At 37.3% G+C, this 21962-nt stretch overlaps 1 protein-coding gene across 1 annotated transcript in view; it reads left to right on the forward strand.

The window, feature by feature from the left end:
* The first annotated feature begins 1362 nt into the window (after nt 1–1362).
* The window catches only part of TMEM26 (transmembrane protein 26), a 51705-nt gene continuing 31105 nt past the window's right edge, over nt 1363–21962 (forward strand). Inside the window, exons 1-2 of the mRNA XM_077125217.1 lie at nt 1363–1802; nt 21000–21078. Coding sequence (XP_076981332.1) covers nt 1612–1802; nt 21000–21078 — 270 coding nt within the window. The 5' untranslated portion in view covers nt 1363–1611. The remainder of the gene's footprint in view (nt 1803–20999; nt 21079–21962) is intronic.

Consider the following 21962-nt stretch of genomic DNA (forward strand, 5'->3'; position numbering starts at 1 on the left):
AAGTGTCATGGAAAATTTGGCACACATAGAGACAAATTTCTCCCTGATTTCAATCCTGGATATACTGAACTTTAGCCAAGTAGATTGTTTTCACCATCAACCCTAGTTTCCTCAACTGTTGAAAAAAAAGGCTTCCCCCCCACTCCCCCACCCCCCACCGCTGTGTCTGTTAGAGAGACATTAATCATATAACCAGGGTCTTTCATCTTGATTTTTAGGATGTGAATGGAATGATTGTAAGTTGCATAAACCTAACCAAGAAAGATATTCCCTGTGCATGTTTCTTTCAATTTTACTAATGTGCTCAAGAGACAGTTCCTGTTTGGTAGTAATATAAATAGCATTTCTTTATCTCCCAGTATAATAAAGAAAGAGACGGATCTGTGGTACAGAACTTGAATGGCAATAATATGTAGTGAAATTTCAATAACTTAGTTTCATTTATTTTATTTATTTTTGCAATTACCTTCCATCTATGCCAGCTATACTGCTTTTCCATGTAAAAGTGATATAAAGTTTCCTTTTAAAATGAATTTATTTCAATAAAATTTGGATCTGTTTAAAGAAGAAATGTTAAATAAATAGTAGTACAGGTAGTACAAGAAGGTGTTTTGGGAAACCCTGACGTCAGTTTCCTCTTTGCCTCAGATGCTGCAAAGACCAAAGTTTGATTCATGGATCCCGAAGCTGAGAGTGCAGGTTCTCATTCCATGAATTTCACGCTCTAATGTCGCTCCTGGCTTTATTTTCTATCTCCTCCCTCACGTTCCCCTCTGCCCTCCTAGCTCGCTACCTTATATCCTTTTAGGAAAAATAGTGGTGGTGATGGAGAGAAGTAACTGGAATATGGCGTAATAAACAGTATCTCTGCTTCAATAACACCGTGTCCAAAGAGTAAAAGTGACTCAGGGCTATTCATTTTCTGAATCATGTGCAAGAAGCTCTCAGAAAGCCTACACGTCTGACTTAACTACAGTCTTGGCAAGTTTTGATTCTTCAAACTAGGCAGGAACTACATTTCCAAAAATGCTGGGACAGCGAATTCTTTGGCACTCCTCCGCTGCAGCTTCGACAATCACCAAGAGCGCCTGTGCGTGTGAAAAGTGTGAATGAATGAATGTAAGCACTGGTGCCACAGGTGCAGCCTTCCTCTCTCCTTTCTGGCTACGCGGCACTTTGACCTTCAGTCCAGCTCCCTCTTCTCTTCTCAACCTCTTGGAATGAGGAGGTTCCCGTGAACTCACCGAGGCCGGGGTGGGGAGTGTGGACAAAGGGCAGGGATGGAGACTGGCTCCCGGGATGGGGAGGGGGTGTGGGCGGTCCGGGAGAATAACGCCGGAGAGCCCCGCCGGCGCGGCCCCAGACTCCTTGGAAAGTCTAGCAAAGCTGGGTTTGGAATTTCCCCCGCTCAGTTTGACCAGTTCTCAGGAAGTTTGGGGGAGGGGCGAGCAGCACTCTCCCGCTCTCCAGGCTCCAGAGGGTAAGGAGGGACGGAGCAGCAGCTGCAGATTTCGGCGCTGTCACGTTCCCGCCGGAGGACCGACTCCGGGTGCTCCCGGCTGGGTCCTCAGGGAGCCGACGAGGGGCTGCGGGCCGGGCGGGTGCGCCGACATGGAGGGCCTGGTCTTGTTCAACGCCCTGGCTACACGCCTGCTGTTCGTGCTGCACTCACTGGTCGGGGTCTGGCGAGTGACCGAGGTGAAAAAGGAACCACGGTTCTGGCTGCTAGCGCTGTTCAACCTCCTGCTTTTCCTGGAGACTGCGCTCACCCTCAAGTTCAAGCGCGAGAGAGGCTATAAATGGTGAGCGCGTCCGGGGAAGGGAGGGCTCGCCGGGTCCTCGGGCACTGTCTCCCATTGCACTCATGGGCAACCCAAGGGTCCATGTCCCAGCAGCCCGCCGATTCTTGAGTCGGGTTGGGACCTCTTTGTCCTAGCCAGGAGCCCCGAAGGCGCGCGAGCTGCTTGCGCGGCTCTTGGGCACCCCAGGGCAACATTGGTAAGGCTTAAATCCTGAGCGCAGCCCACGCATCACCCAGTCCTAGGTTTGGGAACTTGCAAGGAGAGAGAGAAGGAAAGCTCCTGCCTGCTTTGTAGAAAGTGTCCCAAAATGGGGGATTTGTAGGAGGCAAAGAAGGGGGCCGTGAACTCTGCTTTGCGAATTTTGGGTGTGTGGGTTGCTTTGCGTGCATGCAGGTGTGGGAATGACCTTCGCTGGGCGTCAGCAACCGCTGCAAGAACTTGTACGCACCGGACAGTCTCCTAGGGCAAAAAAGCCCCTCGCAGCGTGACTGATTTCAGCCACATCTCTTCTCTCCAGCTCGCAGCGGCTGAGCTCTCTGGCACAGTGCCAGCTTCAGGTGTCCGGTATTGATGGCTTTGGAGGTTGGCTGATGGCCAGGCTACCTTGCCGGAGACGGTTGCGAAGCTTGTGGTGAAACCAGTAGGTAGTGGTTCAGAGTTGACGTGCGAGAATTACAAACGCTTCATGATGCTTTATTTCCTCTCCCAAAGATTTGAGGCAGTAGAACTGCGTAAAAGATTTTCCTGCCAGTTGAAAAGGATGCCAACTTCAGTACATTTTCATCCCAAACTTCTAATTAGGCCGCTTCCTTTATTAAGATTTTAAAACAATGAGGCTGTGTTTTTGTGTTTGTCACTACTTTTAAAAAGTACACTTAATGCTATGAGAAAGAAGAAAATAATATTTACCTATTCAAGAATTACAAAAGCAGTGGCATTAAGTTAACCACCATATTAAGAAAAAAATATATCCCTCCCTACAGTTTTTACATTATTAAACTAAATAAGTCTGTGTATTCCTTGACAGTTCAAGGATGAGAGTGGATTTCTCTTAAGATGATGAGAATTTGTTTAACTTATCCATTCTTGAAAAAACTCTAGAATTATGAATGAAAAACTATTCAAGTACAATCCTAGTTTAATACAAAGAGAATTGAAATGTTCTCCTCCCCTCTCCAAATGAATAGTTAATTATGCACAAGTGATTTGAGGTACTTTTCAGTGTGCCTTTTGGAAATCTCAAAGAAAAGTGATTTTAGCTTCCCAAATAAGCTTAAGGGTTAAAGAAACAAAAGGGGAGAAAAGTGTTTATTCACTCAACTGGTTATAGAAGATTGATTTAGTTTTTACTGAGTTCCCTAGGGTGGAAGAATCTTTGGTAACAGGAGGTTGAATTCTGAGGCTGAAAAATATACCATGTAACGTAGTTCTGCCACCAGCCATCAGTGGTTCTGGGTAGAATGTCAACCTCAGCAGAGGCCAGCTCATCAGGACCTCAGATAACCCCCTCCCATCATCCCAATAGTAGACCAGAAATTGTAGCTCAAAATCCCACTTTATTTGCATTGAAATACTGTCGCCAATGGAACTTTACTTTCATATCTATATCATCACTGATAACTGGTTCAGACTGACGTGTAACTTACAACCAACCAAGAGAGGAGACGAGGGTTGGAACAAAGCTGGGTGGATGGTTAGTTATGAGTCAGGTTTAGTAAGAGATGGAGCACACGGTGGTGTTTAGAGTGTGGACCTCAAAATCGGACGGAACTGAAGTAAAATTTGAGCTTCCTACTACTCACTGTGGGATGGTGAACATATGATTTAAACTTTCTGAGCTCAGTTCCCTCGTCTGTAATTATCTATTTCATACGGTTGTTGGAGAATTAAATGAAATAATGCATGTCAATGAGTAAAAAAGGAATGGCCTTTTCTAGATCTTAAGATTTGTCTTTCTTTTCTTCCTATTCAAAAGTATTATGCCAATTATGTCAGTACTAGTCAAACATCCTTACTTGAGGGATTGGCCAATAAACCTTATTGGTTCAGAGCTAAAAAGCTATTTATCTAAGAATAGGCCTATGATATTATAAAACCAATTCAAGAAAATCTTCTTGGCTCAATGTCTAGACTAATATTTGAAAAAGAGCAAAGGAAAAAAAGTTGATAGATTTTGCTTATTATAAAGTTTCAAGAACAAATGAGTTTGGTTCATTTGTGTAGTGGACAAAACCCACACGCTACTCTCATAAATTTGAGAAAAAAAATCAAAGATGAACTGCAAAAGAATACAGGAAATTATCCTTTAAACAATGTGATAACAAAAAAGGTTTGATGTGGGGAACACTGCATAATTTCTATGTTGAAATTTTCTGAATAAAGCAAGGCATCATTTTCTTGTTGTTGTTCTTTTTTGAGTGTTAAGAAAAACTTTCCATCAGAAAACCTATGCTGATGAAATAAAATAGAAATAAAGTAAATATTTTGGCACTATATATATCCATATACATAAACATCTAAGAATATGTGTCTGTATGTATGTGCATGTGTGTGTGTGTGTGTGTGTAGTGAGAGAGGGAGAGAGGGAGGGAGATATGGATGTATAGATCTTTATGTGGATGTATGCAGATATACATTTTGACTCATTGGTCCTACATTTTGGAATCTATTCTATAGAATCTAAAGTAACCATATATAATGACAAATGACATGTACAAAGACATTCATTTCCATATTACTGGGGAAAAACCTGAAAGCAATTTGATGATCCATCAATAAGATGCTTGAAAAATTGTGATATATCCATACTATGGAATATTGTGTTCATATTGAAAATAAGGATCCACTAGCTATAGTGGAATGTATATGATATAATGTCAGAAGAATAAAATTTAAAAAAATTTGACATTAAAGAATTACCTTTGCCTCAATTGAGGACATTAGTTGTATAAGCCAAGAAGAAGAAGTGGGAGAAGAAATCCTCCTATACTGAAAATAATTCCATGAAAGGAAGAATGGTTGAAAGTTGGACTTGCCTATGTATACAACCAGGGCAAAAACTGTAATTTCGTTTCTTCTATCATGTAATCTATGAACCTCTTTTGAACTACTCTGGGCTAGTTTGAATATTGTGTGTTTGACTAAAATTTTATAACTGGCCTCGATCAAATCAAATCTACAGAAATCATGGAATAATAAGCAAAGCCATAGAGGAAAATGTGAACTAAATTTCTTGAAATGTAGCTACATATTACACGTCTGAGGAATGCTTCTTTAGCTATCCTTTGGAAAGGAAAAATGATCCAGAGATGCTGAGCTCAGCTGTACAGGGACAAGCAACATTGCATCAACTCTATGAACTTACCAGCTGGAGAAGTTTAATTTGTTGGAATCCTATAGGATAGAGTAAGCCAATGATAAATACCTTATTAAGCTCAATAAATATATGCAAGTGAAATTCACTCTTTTTTCATCTACTTTTTATCTATTTTGCCTGCATGTTAACTTACAGTTCTTTAAGGTAGAAATTAGTATAACTCTGCTTTATTTTTTCTTGGTTTTATTTTCTAGTTTCTGGGCAGCAGTACAGAGGTTCTGTGAATTACCACTTAGGTAAAGTCAAATAAAACGCAATATTCCAGTTGCTTTCAGCCATTAGTGATAAATATTCCTCAGGGGACAGAAAAATTACCAATACTGTAACAAATTTAAAGCCTGTTCGCTTGAAAACAGGTGATATCTAAAAATAAGTAGAAACTAAGTTGCCTTTTTTTTGGCGAAAATACTGAATTTTAAGTACTCTGCTTTTTTCACCAGATTTTCAAGAATATAAGGGAAATATAATTCATAGAAATACCTCACATATTTGGTTACCTTTCTCTATTCTCTCTTTCCCTTTTCCTTTATTCAACTGGGCAACTATTTGTTGAATTGCCTAATAAATAAGCATGATTCTATGCCAAACACTGTATGCCAAACACCAGGCAGAATATACAGAAAACAAACACTCTTGAAATTTTAAAACAAAAGGTAATATTTTGGTAGTCCACTAATATTATCACTTACTATGTTCTACCTTATTCCAAGTGTTTCACACAGTTGATCCCATTTTGATCCTGACAACAGCTGTAGTTATTTTCTGTTTCTCAGTTTTCTCCCATTTTCAGATGAGGAAACTGAGGCACAGAGTTTTTAAAGCATTTACCTAAGATCCCTTATTTGGTAATCAGGAGCGCCGGGTTGTGACGACTCCAATCTCATGCTCTTAGGGGTAAGAGCACAGTCTAAGAGGAGAAAGGACATGAGGTGGAGTACTGTGTGGATGGTAGGGTTGGAGGGAGGGAACTTAGCAGCATTTGACGTGTAGCGGAAAAAATGGGTAAGATCTGTATTGGGAGGGGAATGTAAAGGACATCCTGAGTCAGTTGGCAAGGGTAGAGAATCTCAAGCAGTTTTCTCTGGAGGAAGTACTGAGCCTTACCATTCTTCATTCAACAAAAAGGTATGGAGATTATTCAACATGCTAGGCATTGTTCTAGTGCTGAGAATGCAGAAGTGAAGAAAACAGTAAACCCTTGCCTTCAAAGGATTCACATTTTAGTCAGAGGGCTCAGAAAGTAGACAAAGAAGTAAACAATGAAAAAGCAAGTAAAAGAATACATAATGATAAGTGAGTAAACAAATTAGTGAGCAGAGTTAGGTGTAAATTATATGTTCTAGGAGTATATGGAGGGAGATTTTGACTGGGTGGTCAGAGAGGCTTTGATGGGTGGTGACATTTGAGCCAAGATCATAATGAAGAGAGTGAGCCAGACATGGGAAGATTGTTCTAGCGAGAGAAGAGAAGCCAAAGTGGGGCTGGGGGTGGGCGGTAGGAGTGGAGGTGACAAGCTGGGTGTGCTTTGAGACATTTCTGGCATATTTCCAGAAGGCAGATAATGATTTTCTTTACCACTCTTCCCAGTCTTGTCTCCTCCCTCTGTCTTCTGCCTCCAAGTGAAAACTTATTCCTAAATTTTATAGCTTAACCGTGTCTCCTTTTGAGTAGCATGCATTAGAAATTGCCTGGGTCGTTTGCAAGCAAAGATAGGAAAATTAAATTATGAATCAAAAGGGATCATATACTATTTTGATCTCAAATTCAAACCAATTTTGCAAAAAAAAAAATCAATGAAATATGTTTTGATTACTCAATTACATTTGGAATGTTGAGTAGCAGATATTAAAAACCTAGACCTGACAAATATGTACTACATGAAGTCTGATCTTCATTAAGCTTTGTGTACTTTAGAATTTCTTTGTATGATGTAATTCTGTAGTATTTGATAATATGTATTTTCTTACACCAAAAATATTTATAAAAGTGCCAAAGAGAAAGTTGGGAAATAAGGGCACACCTCCCAAGCCGAACTTTTGGATCCCAGACAGGATGAGATGGAGGGACTTGGATGGAGACCCTGGAACTTCCATATGGACAACCAGGGCACTGGAAATTCTCCCAGAAGATAGACTATTTTTCTCCCTGTTCACACATGCTGTCCAGATTTCCTGAAATCTTTCCTTAGATTTTTTAGTTATTCTAGTCAAACTTTCCACTGTGCAATGGATTCATCAGCCCTGCCTGCAGTGTATATCTAGAGTTTTATATCATCATCTTAGTATGTGTTTGTGTGTACGTGTGTTTTGTATCATGAAGTTTGAGCTCAGTACAAAAGGGTGAATTAAGTTTGCATCTTTTTTCGAAATTCATATTGAATGTTATCAGCAAATGATTGTTTTTATTGATCCAAGTCTCTGTTTGCGAAGAAGTGTTTTACTCACTGCGCTTCACTCCCAAGTGGAAATCACATTTTCTTCCTTCATTACACAGTGGACTTAGGACCAAAGTAATAATTATGTCTGCATTTGGATGTGACCCCAGGAAATAGCACCATGGAATGGTGTCCATGCTTCTCAATGGGTATGTTCCATTGAGAGATTTAGAACTGAAAATTAAGGTTGCTAATATTTTGTAGCTTCTTCTACTTGACTAGAAGAAAAATAAAGTGCAAATTAGTGCAGGCAGTTCTCATGAATCAGTATAAATGTATCCCTAATTTTGAATATCATGTATTTCCCCTTTCTCATGGAAGTGACATTATTATGCATACAGCATCAGGACAAATGTGAATAGTGTAACTTTTTTTCCAGTAATGGAAAATTCACATTTACTTCAAAGTTTATTCTCTTAGTGTGTATGGCCCTCACTACTCTGGAAGTTTCTCTGAAGTATTAGCATCAGGAGAGGTAGGCCTTGGGTATATAAATCATTTTGTTAAAGAAAACCACTGTTTCTTCTTTTTTTTTGATAAAATGCATTTTAAATGTAGGTAATAAAAAATGATTTCTTTGAAAATGGCATTGAAGTAATAGTGGGGCCATACAGATTGTTAATATAAAATGCCAGGATAGGCATGGAGTTTCCTTTTCACCAAATACAAACATACTCATTATTAAGGAGGGGGGATATATTTTATTTTCTGTTTGATTGGCCTCAAATAGGTAATACATAATTTAGTTTATATTGCACACTTATTAGTATAAAATTTAGTAATCCTCAGGGATAAAATGGAGTCCTGTCTAACATAAGTGCTGATGCTGGCCCTGATTGAAATTTTTTTTTCCCCCACTTATTTCCCTGATTGGGCTTCATCAGCCCAGTCCCACATCTGTTTTAAATCACCTGGATTAGCCTCCTAATAAATTGGCTGTGCCATTCCCTTATAATCTGTTAATAATGGTGATAAGGATGATGATGAAATGAAGGTGATGGTGATGATTATGTAGTTGGTGATAGTTGCCAAGTATTGAGCACTGACAATGCCAGAAACCTGCTTTACACGCATTTTCTCACATAATTCCCACACTGACCCTAAGAAGTAGTTCCCATCTTTATCACCATTTCACAACGAGAAATTGCCACACAGCAAGGTGAAATCACTCATCCAAAATCACAAATTAGCAATAATAAATCACTATGATTCTTAATATTTGTTGAGCACTCAAATTTATTGAGTAATGCATTTGCATTGTGTGTCACCTCTTTTCAATTCTCACAATCACCTTGGAGGGTGGCACTTTTATTGCTCAAATTTACAGATAAGAAAGCCAAGGTCCAAAAGTTTAGATAGGGATCCCCAATCCCAGGTTTGGCAGTGGCATGTGAAACCTTGGCATTTTTGTGTTGAGGTACTCCCCAACTTAATCAACCTATTTGTTGTGTTCTACACTCAATGACAAAATTGAGTTTTGCCAGTGGAGAGTACAGCCAAATAATTTTCAGGGTCAAAGATTTCTTCCATTGAAGAAAGGGTTGATTTTTGTTTTTTTTTCAAAATTGTGTAGGTAAGTCCCAGGAGAGCTGCTAATGGTACACTAGGGTGATTTTGCTTAGACCAGAATGTAGAAGAGTTCATGCTACATACACACATGCCTCAGACACACTTGCATAAGTGGCATCCTTGTAAAATGAAAATTAGATATTAAAGAAAAAAAATGAGGGGAAAATTGTAGCTTGTCTTTATTTTTGGTCCTAAAGTGAAGAACCACCTTCTTTTACAGAACAGAAATAAATATCATCATTTTCTTGTAGAATAAAATAAATTAAAGCATTACATAAATAACACCCATAATTCATTTTATCCTTTCAGAAAGCTTTACTGTAGTCAACGATGACTTTAGTTTTTAGTCATTAAACAAGCACGTATTGTATAGTTATATGAGAACAACGCAAAACAACATTCTGAGAACCAAATAATTTTCCACAAATTAAGTTCAAGATTGCAGAAGAGGTACACAAAAAGACACAAATAGTAAGACAGGCACTTTAGACGAGGATAATTCCTGTTGTAAACAATTTCTGTACTGATTTTTGAAATACTTGATGTTTATACAGAGAGTGGAGAGAAGCGAGATGGACTTTGCAGGCTGAAGAAATATCATGACGGCAGGTACTTAGAATTTCAGTTTGGACCACTCCTTGAGGAAAAAGCCATATTTTCTTGGCTTCAGAAATATTTTATGAGAAAAATAGTAGGTAGAGCCTGAAGTTGAAGTCTATTTTGTCCCTATAATTAATCATACTGAAGAGTACTGTGGTTGAAGCTTGAATGTAAGCAACTGCAATTTTAATAAAGCTTGTGCTTGCTTTAGGTAAACTCCTGGGAAATTATAGATTAAGTGAGGGATATAGTTTACTAATTTTACCATCAGCTTTCATCATAATTTGGGAAAATAAACCTTATTTGGAAAAAAGAGAAACAACTGGCAACAACAAACAATGACAATTATAACTAAGAACCCTAATATTCACCTTAAGAAGATTTATCCTCTTTACAAAGCGTAAATGTGGGCATGCAACGGTTTTGTGAAGTACAAACTAGTACATTGCAATAAGTAATTCCTCACTGTCTCTGCATTTCTTGTTTGTCTGCTCTCCCATAAGATCACTGGCAGAATAAACCTGTCATCTGATCAGGGCACATTTGGAAACATATACACTCTCTATTCAATTTTCCATTTATTTGGGAATTCTTATTTAATTGTCACTTTCCTCTCCTTTGCCTCATAGGCATGGTGGTGAGGGACATGCTAGTTAAGAAGAAAAATAGGTTGTGTCTGGGTGGCAGACAAGTAATTTCCCAGGTACTTAGAGGTTGTGTTCTTGCAAGAGCATTAGGCGCATTTTGAGGGGTTGCAGAAATGTAGGCGAATTATTGTCATTAATTCCCCAAGTACTAATAGAAAGTACTGTTGAGCAGCCTAGATGAGAACAGTTTATGTTAAGGCCCAATTAGAGAAACCAGTCTACTTGTAAGGAAGATAGACAATCTTTAAATTGTTAGACAGAGTTAAGGAGCTTGTGGAAGAGTATCTTGACCTAGTTTCGTGATTTTCATGAAAATAAGTCCATTATTATAAAGAGCTCCAGCAATTTTACTAAGGACACTTAAAGGTGTTTTAACATGAGATTTTGAAACTTGCGTCTGCCATCCAACTCCACTCTGCCTGTGTAGGGTAGAAAATACTGAGAAATGAAATATAAATAAAATTTGGATTCACATCAAAGTAATTTTAAACAATATTTTTGCTTCACTTAACAGTTTAAGATCATGGGTTTACTTAGAAAATTAGAATTCTCATTGTTAAATAAGTATATATATGCAGAGAGAAAAGATAGGGTAGCTAACCAAGATAGTGGTTATAATATCCACTGGTGATATTATGGTTATTTTTTCTTCCGTTTGCTTATTTATGTTGTTATATGTTTCTAAAATCAATGAATATATAACTTTTTCAATAAGAAAACAATAGTAACTGTCAATTTGAGGAAGAGGAAAATGGGATCCTAATTCTAGGTTTATGGTGAGTTGAAGTAAATAAAATCCATTGCAGGGTTAAATTGCTATATGTCATAACATCCTTATTTTGTGAAAAACTTATTAATTTGTTCAAATGGCAACTTTGCAAGGTAAATAATATTTTGTTTTGTGGATATAATTTACTGCTAAAAGTGAGTATTGCTCTTAAAGAGCTCAGCTTTAGTGTTTAGCTTACAGGAAGACCTATATACATGTTTGATTACTGATCAAATAAATATATAAACCATAAAGAAAGAGTCCCTTTGAGATAGTACCCCTGCTTGTGTACTTTGGGAGAGAATTGGTAAGTTAGCAAAAGGTAGTGGAATTACAAAACAACAATAACAAAAACAACAAACATGGCACCTTTGGGTATAAAAGGCATCTTTAGGAAGGTTTTAATTTATACAAAAAATAGCTGAGCAAGGTTCTTTGTCATTAAACTATTAATGTTGAGGAAGTTCTGTATTCTTACAGGATAGTGGGAATTGGGATTTGAATAAATCTATTATTTTTAAGCAGATAGTTTTATCAGTAATATAGTATTATCAATTCTTTACAAATTTCCCCTTTGGACTTGTCTTGTTCATTTAATCACATACTCATCAGCTTTGTTAGTCCATGAATAGTATATCAGTTTTTATAACCAAGTTTCCAAAGACCTGAATTAAAAGTTATTTTTGAGTTGGCCAGTCCCCTTTCTACTATCAGTCTTCATACAGGGTACTTGACAGGTACTTACTCCTGATGCCATAAAGACATAAAGACCATAGAAAACTTACTATTTGGTAGCTCTTATAAAAAGGCATGCAGAAGATGTCAATTTAGGGAGGTGTGGAATTTAGTTAGTCCTCTGGAGCATTAGCAAATAGCCAGGAACTGTCTAGAACAAATATTTGGGGGACATCAGTGACTGGACACACATTGTACACCACTCTGCAATGAGTGGAAGGGTCAAGATCACAGCACAGAACTGTAAGTAAATCCCCCAAAATGTGGAGGATGGCACCCCTCTGCCACAGACATGGCAGGCTATGTTGGAGACACTTCCCTATGGGAAAAAGAAGTAGCCTCTATTAGAAGCATGCAAAGGTAGCTCAACCAAGCTCCAATTGAGGTTTTAGTGAACAAATTTGGGCTGCTGAATACAAGCTATGAGCATAAGTAAACCCATAGCAGCAGGAAAGAAGCCCTGCGGTCTCTCTCAGAGAAGGTGGGGCAATTGGAAGGAAAAAAAAGGAGGCTTTTGGAGATAGCCAGACTTAGAATACTGGAAAAAGACTGTGCCCCAATAAAATGAAGGTATGGCCCAGCCAAAAGAACAAGCTAACACTTCAAAGGAGATACAGAGGTTGAAACAACTAATTAAAGATGTTCAAACAAACATGCTAAATCAACTCAAAAATCAACAATTTGAGGGAAGATATGGCAAAAGAGATGAAAGACGTAAAGAAGACATTGGAAACCATAAAAAAGAACTTAAAAGCTTGAAAAAACAAATGGCAGAAGTTAAGGAAATGAAAGGCCAATAGAAGAGATGAAAAACACAATGGAGGCTTACAACTGCAGATTTGAAGAGGAAGAAGAAAGGATTAGTGAACTAGAGGACAAGACAAATGAAATCCTACACACAAAAGAACAGATAAGGAAAGGAATGGAAAAATATGAACAAGGTCTCAAGGAATTAAATGACACATGAAGCACATGAATAGACATGTTATGGGTACTCCAGAAGGAGAAAAGAAGAGATAAGGGACAGAAAGAATAATAGAGGAAATAATCACTGAAAACTTCTAATCTCTTATGAAAGACATAAAATTACAGATTCAAGAAGTACAGCATACCCCAAAGAGAAAAGATGTGAATAGACCTATTCCAAGACACTTACTAATCAGATTCAGATTATCAAAGGTCAAAGTCAAAGAGAGAATTCTGAAAGCAGCAAGAGAATAGCTATCCATCACATATAAGGGAAGTTAGAAAAGACTATGTATGGATTTCTCAGCAGAAACCATGGAGGCAAGAAGGCAGTGGTATGATATACTAAGATACTGAAAGAGAAAAACTGCCAACCAAGAATTCTATATCTGACAAAACTGTCCTTCAAAATGAGGGAGAGTTTTTAAAATATTATCAGACAAACAGACACTGAGAGAGTTTGTGACCAAGAGACCTGTTCTACAAGAAATACCAGAGGGTATACTACAGGAAGATAGGAAAATACTTGAGAAAGAGTTTGTAAAAGAGTGTAGGAATGTAGACTATCAGTAAGTTTACAGAATAGAGTCATGATGCATGCAACAGTGTGGATCAACCTTGATGACATTATGTTGAGTGAAATTATCCAGGAACAAAAGGACAAATACCATATGATGTCACTAATATGAACCAACATTATAGAGAGTTTGAGAGTTAAAGTTGAGAAAACAGGTTATCTGGAGATAGAAAGAAGGTAGAGGTTGGGCCTTTGATGCTGAAGGTGTACAGAATGTTCAACAGAATTGATTATAAAAATCCAGAAATGGATGGCACAATTCTCTGATGGTAGCATAATATTGTAAGGACACTGAACAAAGCTAAGTGGAGTTGAAAGAGGAAGTCTAGGGGCATATATGACACCAGAAAGAAAGCAGAAGATAAAGACTGGAACTGTATAACTTAGCAAAATATACAGTGGACAATGATGGTGATTAAATGTACAATTATAAGAATGCTCTTACATGATGGAAAATAAACACTGAAAGTTTCACTTTCAACAGTGAAAGGTGTTGAAAATGGGATGATATATGGAAAAAATACAATCAATGCAAGCTAGGTTCTATAGTTAACAGTAACATAGCAATATGCTTCCATTAAATGTGACAAAAGCAATTTACCAAAACTAAATGTCAATAAGAGCAGGATATAAGGGAGGAATATGGGATTTTTGGTCATGTTGTTCTTTCTCCTTTTTATTTTATTTTTTTATTCTTCATTTTCCCCTCTTCTTTCTATACAGGAGAAATGAAAATGGTGGTAGTGAATGTATAACTATGCGATTATACTAGGAATCATTGATTGTTTACCTAGGAAAGATTGTATGGTGTGTGAATAAACTGCTTACAAAATAAACAGAAAGATACAAGTGCTGGAGAAAATGTGGGAACAGAGCTGTACTTACTCACTGTTGGTAGTGGAATGGTGCAGCCCCTCTAAAGAGCAGTGTGCTGTTCTACAGGAGGTGTTGCCATCTGATCGTGCAGCCCCATTATTAGGTTTGTACTTGGAAGAACTGAAAGCAGGGACATGAATGGACATTTGCACAGTTTATGGCAGCAGAACACACAATTTACAATGGATGGAGGAGGCCTAAAGACATAGACTGATGAATGGAAGGGGGAGTTGTGGTGTATACATACAATGGAACATTGAGCAGCTGCAAGAAGGAATGAAGTTGTAAGGCATGGAAATACGTGAATGTACCAGTTTGAAAGGATATATGTACCCTAGAAAAGCCATGTTTTAATCCTAATCCCATTTTGTAAAGGCAGCCGTTTCTTCTAATCCCTATTTAGAACTGTGTATTGGAAACTTTAATTAGATTACCTCCATAGAGATGTGATTCACTCAAGAGTTGGTGTCAAACTGGATTGGGTGGAGACGCATCTCCACCTATTCCAGATGGGTCTTGATTACTTTACTGGAATCCTATAAAAGAGGAAACATTTGGAGAAAGAGGGAGATTTGGAGAGAGCAGAGAAGAACGACAGAGCCATAAGAAAACCACAACAGAATGCCACAGAACCACGAGACAGAGAGTCCACCAGCCAGTGACTTTTGGAGATGAAGAAGGAAAATGCCCCCTGGGGAGCTGGAGAGGAAGCTAGCAGATGACACTGTGGTTGCCATGTACCCTTCCAGCCAAGAGAGAAGCCCTAACTGTATTTTCAATGTGCCTTTCCACTTGAGAGAGAAACCCTGAACTTCATCAGCCTTCTTGAATCAAGGTATCTTTCCCTGGATGTCTTAGACTGGACATTTCTATAGACTTGCTTTAATTGGGACATTTCCATGGCCTAAGAACTGTTAACCTGTAACTTACTAAATTCCCCTTTTTAAAGCTGTTCAATTTCTGATATATTGTATTCCAGTAGCTAGCAAACTAGAACAGTGAATGAATCTTGAGGAGTGTAGGTTCAGTGAAATTAGCCAGAAATGAAAAGATAAATATTATAACACCTCACTAATATTCTTGGGAGTCATGTCCCAAGTTGCCAGGGAGATTTACATGCCCAGAAATCATGTCCCACATAGTGGAGGAGGGCAGTGAGTTTACCTGCAAAGTTGGCTTAGAGAGAGAGGCCACACCTGAGCAACAAAAGAGGTTCTCTGGAGATAACTCTGAGAATTGAATTCAAGAGCATAGGTTATCAGGGAAAGGCTTACTGTAAAGGTTCTTAGATTGTAAGCTCTTAACAGCAGTCACATATCTTCCTGAGTTGTAACTGTTATTTCTAATTCTAAGATGCTGAAATCTTTGTGTTTATTCCCTGGAACTTCAGGTATTTGTGTAACACTTGAGACTCAAAGCTAGAGTTCTGCAGCTAAGAAAGTCAGCATTATTCCATACAGTAACTGTTAAAAGAAACTGGAAAAGAGATCAACTGTTATTCAATTGGAGATATGAATGAATTTGATCTAGTTAGGACTAAGGGTAAAGGATGATACTGACTGTGTTTTAAAACCAGAAGGAAAGATAGAAGATAAAGACTGAGGTGGTATAATTTAGGAATGTCTAGAGTGGACAATGATGATAATTAAATGTACAAATAAAAAAACATTTTTGCAAGAGGGAGAACAAAAATAAAAAAACTTGAACATCTGTGTGAGGCCAAAGAAAGAGATGTTTATTTGGTGCAAAATTTGTATTTTCTGTAGCACACTATCTAATCTAACTTGTTTATTCAAGCAACATAATTACATGGAACCTTAAATAGGGAGCTAGATCTTGTTGGTTTGTACAGATTAGTGATGCCCTGATACATTCCAGAGTAATCTGGGGAGAAAGTTAAAAAGTATTTGCAAAGTCCCTTGAAGGATTGGGGTAAAAAGTGGAAGTATTAAACTCCACCGGGGATTTTTGATATTCTTGCAAGCATTGGGAACTACCAATTTAATAGGCCAGGCCATTTGATCTAGGGGCTTGCCCTTGTGAAAATTATTCCTGTAAAGGAGAAGCTAAGCCTACTTATAATTATGCCTAAGAATGACCTCCAGATAACCTCTTTTATTGCTCAGATGTGGCCTCTCCCTCTTAGCCAACTTTGCAGGTAAATCACTGCCCTCCCCCCCACTTTGTGGGACATGACTCCCAGGCATGTAAATCTCCCTGGCAATGTGGGAATGACTCTCAAGCATGAGCCTGGATCTGGCTTTGTGGGATTGAGAAAGACTTCTTGACAAAAAAGAGGAAGGGAAATGAAGCAAGATAAAATTCCAGTGGTTGAGAGATTTCAAATAGTGCCAATAGGTCGTTCTGGATGTTATTCTTATGCATTATATAGATATACATTTTTAGAAATATTTAGAGTAACTAGAAGGAAATACCTGAAACTGTTGAATTGTAATGTAGTAGCCTTGATTCTTGAAGATGATTATATAACTGTATAGCTTTCATGATGTGACCATGTGATTGTGAAAACCTTATGACTGACACTCCCTTTATCTAGTGAATGGACAGATGAGTACTAAAATAAAGACAAAAACAAATAAATAATAGGGAGGGATAGGGGTATGGGATGTTTTGGGTGTTCTTTTTATTTTTTATTTTTTGAAGTAATGAAAATGTTCAAAGGTTGATTGTGGTGATGAATGCACAACTATATGATAATACTGTGTGAACCACTGATTGTACATTTTGGATGACTTTGTCGTATGTGAATATTTTTCAATAAAATTGCATTTAAAAAGGCATGCAGGGTGGGCCATGGTAGCTTAGCAGGCAGAGTTGTCGCCTGCCATGCTGGAGGTCTGGGTTTGATTCCCAGTGGGTCCCATGCAAAAAAAAAAAAAAAAAAAAGGCATGCAATTTGATTAGTTACATAAAAAAGGTGGGATCAGGATTGGCTTTTAATTTTTAGAATTCATACTATTCTTGGTTCCAAAACGGAATTGCACTGACTGATAATGCAAATCCTCAAAATAATAAGTAATGGGTATTGGCTAAGATAGCACTCTGAAATATTAAAATTTTAATATTTAATTTATACAAGAATGGAATAATTAGTTTCTTTCAGTAAAACTTCTGATAAGAATCAATTTATCATGGTATTTCCAGATGAAACTTCTTGTCAAACCAACAGAAAGTTAAGAGAGTAGAAACTGTAAATCACCTAGGGTTTTATGTAATCACTACACTTTTGTAGGGAGTCCACCACGTGCTGGGTGCCATGGAAGGAGCTCATGCCATAGCAATGAGCAGACAGACTGCGTTCTTGTCCTCGTATTTCTTAGAATTGTGGGGAGACAACAATAAAATAGCAGTAACAATGGCAGCACATATACACACCCATATACATATGCATATTATAGATTTTGAAAATCTATTAACTAAAAATAAAGAGTGCTGCAGGACAGTATAATAGAAGGAGCTAATTAGCCTAGAGGGACAAGAAAGATTTTCTGGAAGATTCCTGTAGAGAAGGAGACAATCAGTTGAAAAGTAAGGGAGAGAGGTATTTATTATTAAAAAGAGATAACACATGTGCAGGCGAGAGTTAGGGACGCACTTAGCTTTATCCCAGGACTGAAGGGATGATATGCTATAGGAACACAGTGAGGAAGAATGGCAGGCAATGGAGACTAAGGGGTAGGGCCTTGGTTATAGAGACTTTCTAGGGCCTGTTGGGTAAATGGCCAAAGCAAACTGTGACTGTAAGACAGTAATTACCTTCACATCAAATGTGAGGTTAGACATAATGATGTCCTCAACAATACAAACGATTCCTTTTGATTCTAAGAGACTTAAATAGTTTTAGTTCATTTTTCCCTTTATCCTAAATTTGGGTCCCCTTTAAATGTAGATACTTTCAGGCATTTAAGCATTTGTTTAATAAACATTTATTAAAGACCTCGAAAGATACAGTAATTTTACTGGGGAGAGGAGAAGACAAAATAAGAGGTAAGAGTGAAGTGATATAAATATATATAAGACCCTTTTGTTTCAGGGAATTTACAGGAGGAGAGCTAAATCTTATATACACATAATGATGAAACAGTAGCGAGTTTGCTAGGTCACAAAAGAATATACGCTAAGACAAATTGCTGCCGTACCCGGGAAATACAGGTTACGATGTTGATGGGTAAAGATGTAAGAAAGGACCTTCCAACACAGGCATTTATAATTTGTGGGGACATTTGCTGTAAAGTCAGTTCAGTATTTTTTTTTTTCAGAATTAACCAAGCCAAAGAGCAGGGAGTATTTAGCTCCTAACAGTGGCTATTAACACCATGGTTAGTAAAACCAATCACGTGCTATCTGTGACTGATATTTATACTTCACATCCAAAAGAAATTATATTTATGCATTTTAATACTTCCCCAGATAATAGAGATTTGTATTTTCTCCATAAGTTTTTAAAAATTTTAGTTGCGCAACTATCTCAGCCTGTTCCTGGAAGCACAGATTCCTGAAACGCCAACAAAATCTTTTTAGGAGTAGAGGGCTAAGAAGGTGGGAAGACAGGGATAAAGACTGTGAACTGAACTGAACATGATTAATTCTTGGGCCCTCAATATGATTCCTTCCTTTTTCTCCTTTTCTTGCTTGTATAAAATAAGTCTAAGGAGAGGGATTGTACTGTAGGGATAATTTACAAAACACTTTTTGTGGTTGTTGTTGTTTGTTTGACTGCTTTTTAAAACAGCACATTTGGACACTAACGAGCTGCCCAGTTTGAGTAAAGTGCATGATGCATTAAAGGAAGCAGAAAGGAAAGTGAAGATAAGACTAGAGGCCTTCAGTATCAGATAAAGTAGTTTGAATTTTCTATCGTAGGCAACTGAGGAAATCGTGAACCTTGAAGTGTTTTTGACCGAACTGGATTACTAATTAAAGGAAATATGTTGACTCAGGATAGTATTTGTTTCCAATTATAGATAAAAACCAAAGGCATAGAAGATGTTAAGGATTTGTATTTGTTTAATTTTTAAACCTTTTTCAATAACTAATTGTGCTATTCTTTGTAACAGTATTATCAGGGGAGTATTTGACCGATGACTTCCAAAGAGTCAACAAAATAACAATTCAACCAATACATGATGTATCCAAACAAACATTTATGTATTCCAAGTGTCCCTCCAACTAGATTTCACTTCCTTTCCTAAATTCACAAAGGAAATATTCCCTCTTGATGTTTCCCTTGACATGTAATGTCAAAGAATTAAATGTTTCTTTTCTTCTTTAGAGCATGCTCAATATGGGCTTTTGATATCTCTCTATAGCTCAGCCATCTCCCAAGTTACATTTTAATAATATCATGACCCATAACCCTTTTGTTTCAAAATTGGTTTTTGCAAGAGCTCAGAGGTGGAGGAGTGTCTATATTAAATATTGATTTTTTAAAAGACCTCTTTTTCTCTCTCCCTTTCTTTCCTCAGAGGTTGAAAGAAGAAATCAATAAAGGGGTTAATAGGCTTCAAAAATTCCATTCTAAATTTCCCTTTTCATTTAGGTTTAACTTTTATGTCCTGGATTATAATAATATTATTTTGGTAACATTTCATCTCAAATAACTTTATTTGTACAGCAATTAGCATCTGTATTTTTTCAGATCATTTTACATAACCACATGGGTGTAGTAAAAATATTTTAAAAGAATTATTTTGACTTCAATTTTGACTATGATACTCTATAAAATATGAGTTGAATCTAACTTAAAATGCAATTGGAAGAAACATATTTTGAAAGTATATTATTTTTATCTTTATTTTACAAATTAAAGGACACATTTTCATTACACAATGCCTCCAGAATAATACTAATAATAGATATTTATTGTTGAATGCTCAAGTCTGCCAGGCATTGTTTAACAGAAATTAAAACACCCTTGTGAGATAAATGTGATTGTCCCCATCTTCTGTATTAGGAAACAAACTGAGAGATCAGTGGCAAAGCTGGCATTTGAACCTGAGTGGGTCTGACACAAACAACCACTCTTTGGATTGCCTTCTGAATTTTGAGTCAAAATAATGAATGTAGATAGTCTTTTTAAAAATATCAAACCCTTCAGCTGCTGCTATTTGTTTATATTTTTATTTATACAGGTTTGGCAAATACATGCAAAGCCAGTTCAATTACACCCAATCCTATTCATTATTTTCTGTTTTTTTTGTGACAGGAAGTTATTAATTGGGCTTACAGCACTCCAGGTTAATGCTGAAAAATGTAGTCAATCTTCCTGGAAATGCAACATTGAAAAAAATCCAAGCAGATTTACTATTGTTGTATTTGCTTTTTGTCAACCATATTAAATACAAAATATCCAGTTTTGTGCCTGGAACTAATTGGCAGTGTCCCATTAAACCATATTAAAATTAACATATATTAATTGGATTAGAAATTCAGTGAGAATGACAGCTGCTAGTGCCTTTTACAGTTACTTTGTTTCTCTATAATCCATATGGCAGAAATCACATAATGCTCCCACCATTGAAATAAACACTTAATATAAAAAAGTTTGACTCAATGTGGTCAGGGTATGTGCTTTTTCTTTTTCTCAGTAAAAGAAAAGCTGAACTATCTTTTTTTCCGCTTTCACAGGTTTTCACCAACCATATTTTTATATCTGATTAGCATCGTTCCATCATTATGGCTTCTTGAAATGCATCATGAAACCCAGGTACTTCCTTTTGGAAAGTAAGAAAGTGGAACATCCAGCAATAAATTCCTTTCCCAGTGTGATCAGATTTGTGTCAGAAAGCTACTTCTCAAAGGGACTGGGTCATCAAGAATTGAAAGAATAAGAGGCCATCAGCAAAAGGAAGTGAATATATGATCTGTCAAGACCAGTAAAAATATGACATTTGTTTAAGACTAAGATTGCATGAATAATTAACATCTTGTGCTAAAGATATTGTTCCTAGGACTTTCCTCTCTGCCTCTACGCTCAATTTACATGAGGGTGTTAAAATTTGGTTTTAACTCTTGTACCTTAAATGAGTTTCTATGTTGTGCTAAGAATGAGGAGGGCTCAATAACCTGACATCTGTAAAATGACAATTATAGGAACAACAAAACTAAAAAGCTGATAATCTGTGTTCTGTTATATAAATACAGTCAAATTTGGAGGGCCTGTTTTTAGAGTCTGTCTTAAAATAGAGGCTATGCAAATTGTAGGAGATTCATTTTGTGGGGAGGGCTCATCACCATCTTAGTAAAACAGGAATTTTCCTCTAGAGTCCTGAATCTAAGGTTAAAGGAGATGAGCTATGGGACTCTTCATCAGAAAAGACAGGCTGTATGTTTTAAGACCACACTGACGTAGAAAACAAAAAGTGCAATGACTTCCAATAAGACTACTAGCTTAGAAGTATAGCACGTGCTGATTTTCTAGTGAGCGCTTCTTGCATAGGCAACTCTGGGTAGTGGGCTTTAGGCTGGATTTAGTTATTTATTGCTGTTACTAGTGCTCCTGTGCAACAATTGGGAGACCAGTTAGTCCAGGAATCCATCAGACAATAGCCTGGACTTTACATCCTCAGAATTCAGTTACAGACTAGGTCA

Source organism: Tamandua tetradactyla, chromosome 13 (assembly GCF_023851605.1).
Source record: "Tamandua tetradactyla isolate mTamTet1 chromosome 13, mTamTet1.pri, whole genome shotgun sequence".
Taxonomy (NCBI): domain Eukaryota; kingdom Metazoa; phylum Chordata; class Mammalia; order Pilosa; family Myrmecophagidae; genus Tamandua; species Tamandua tetradactyla.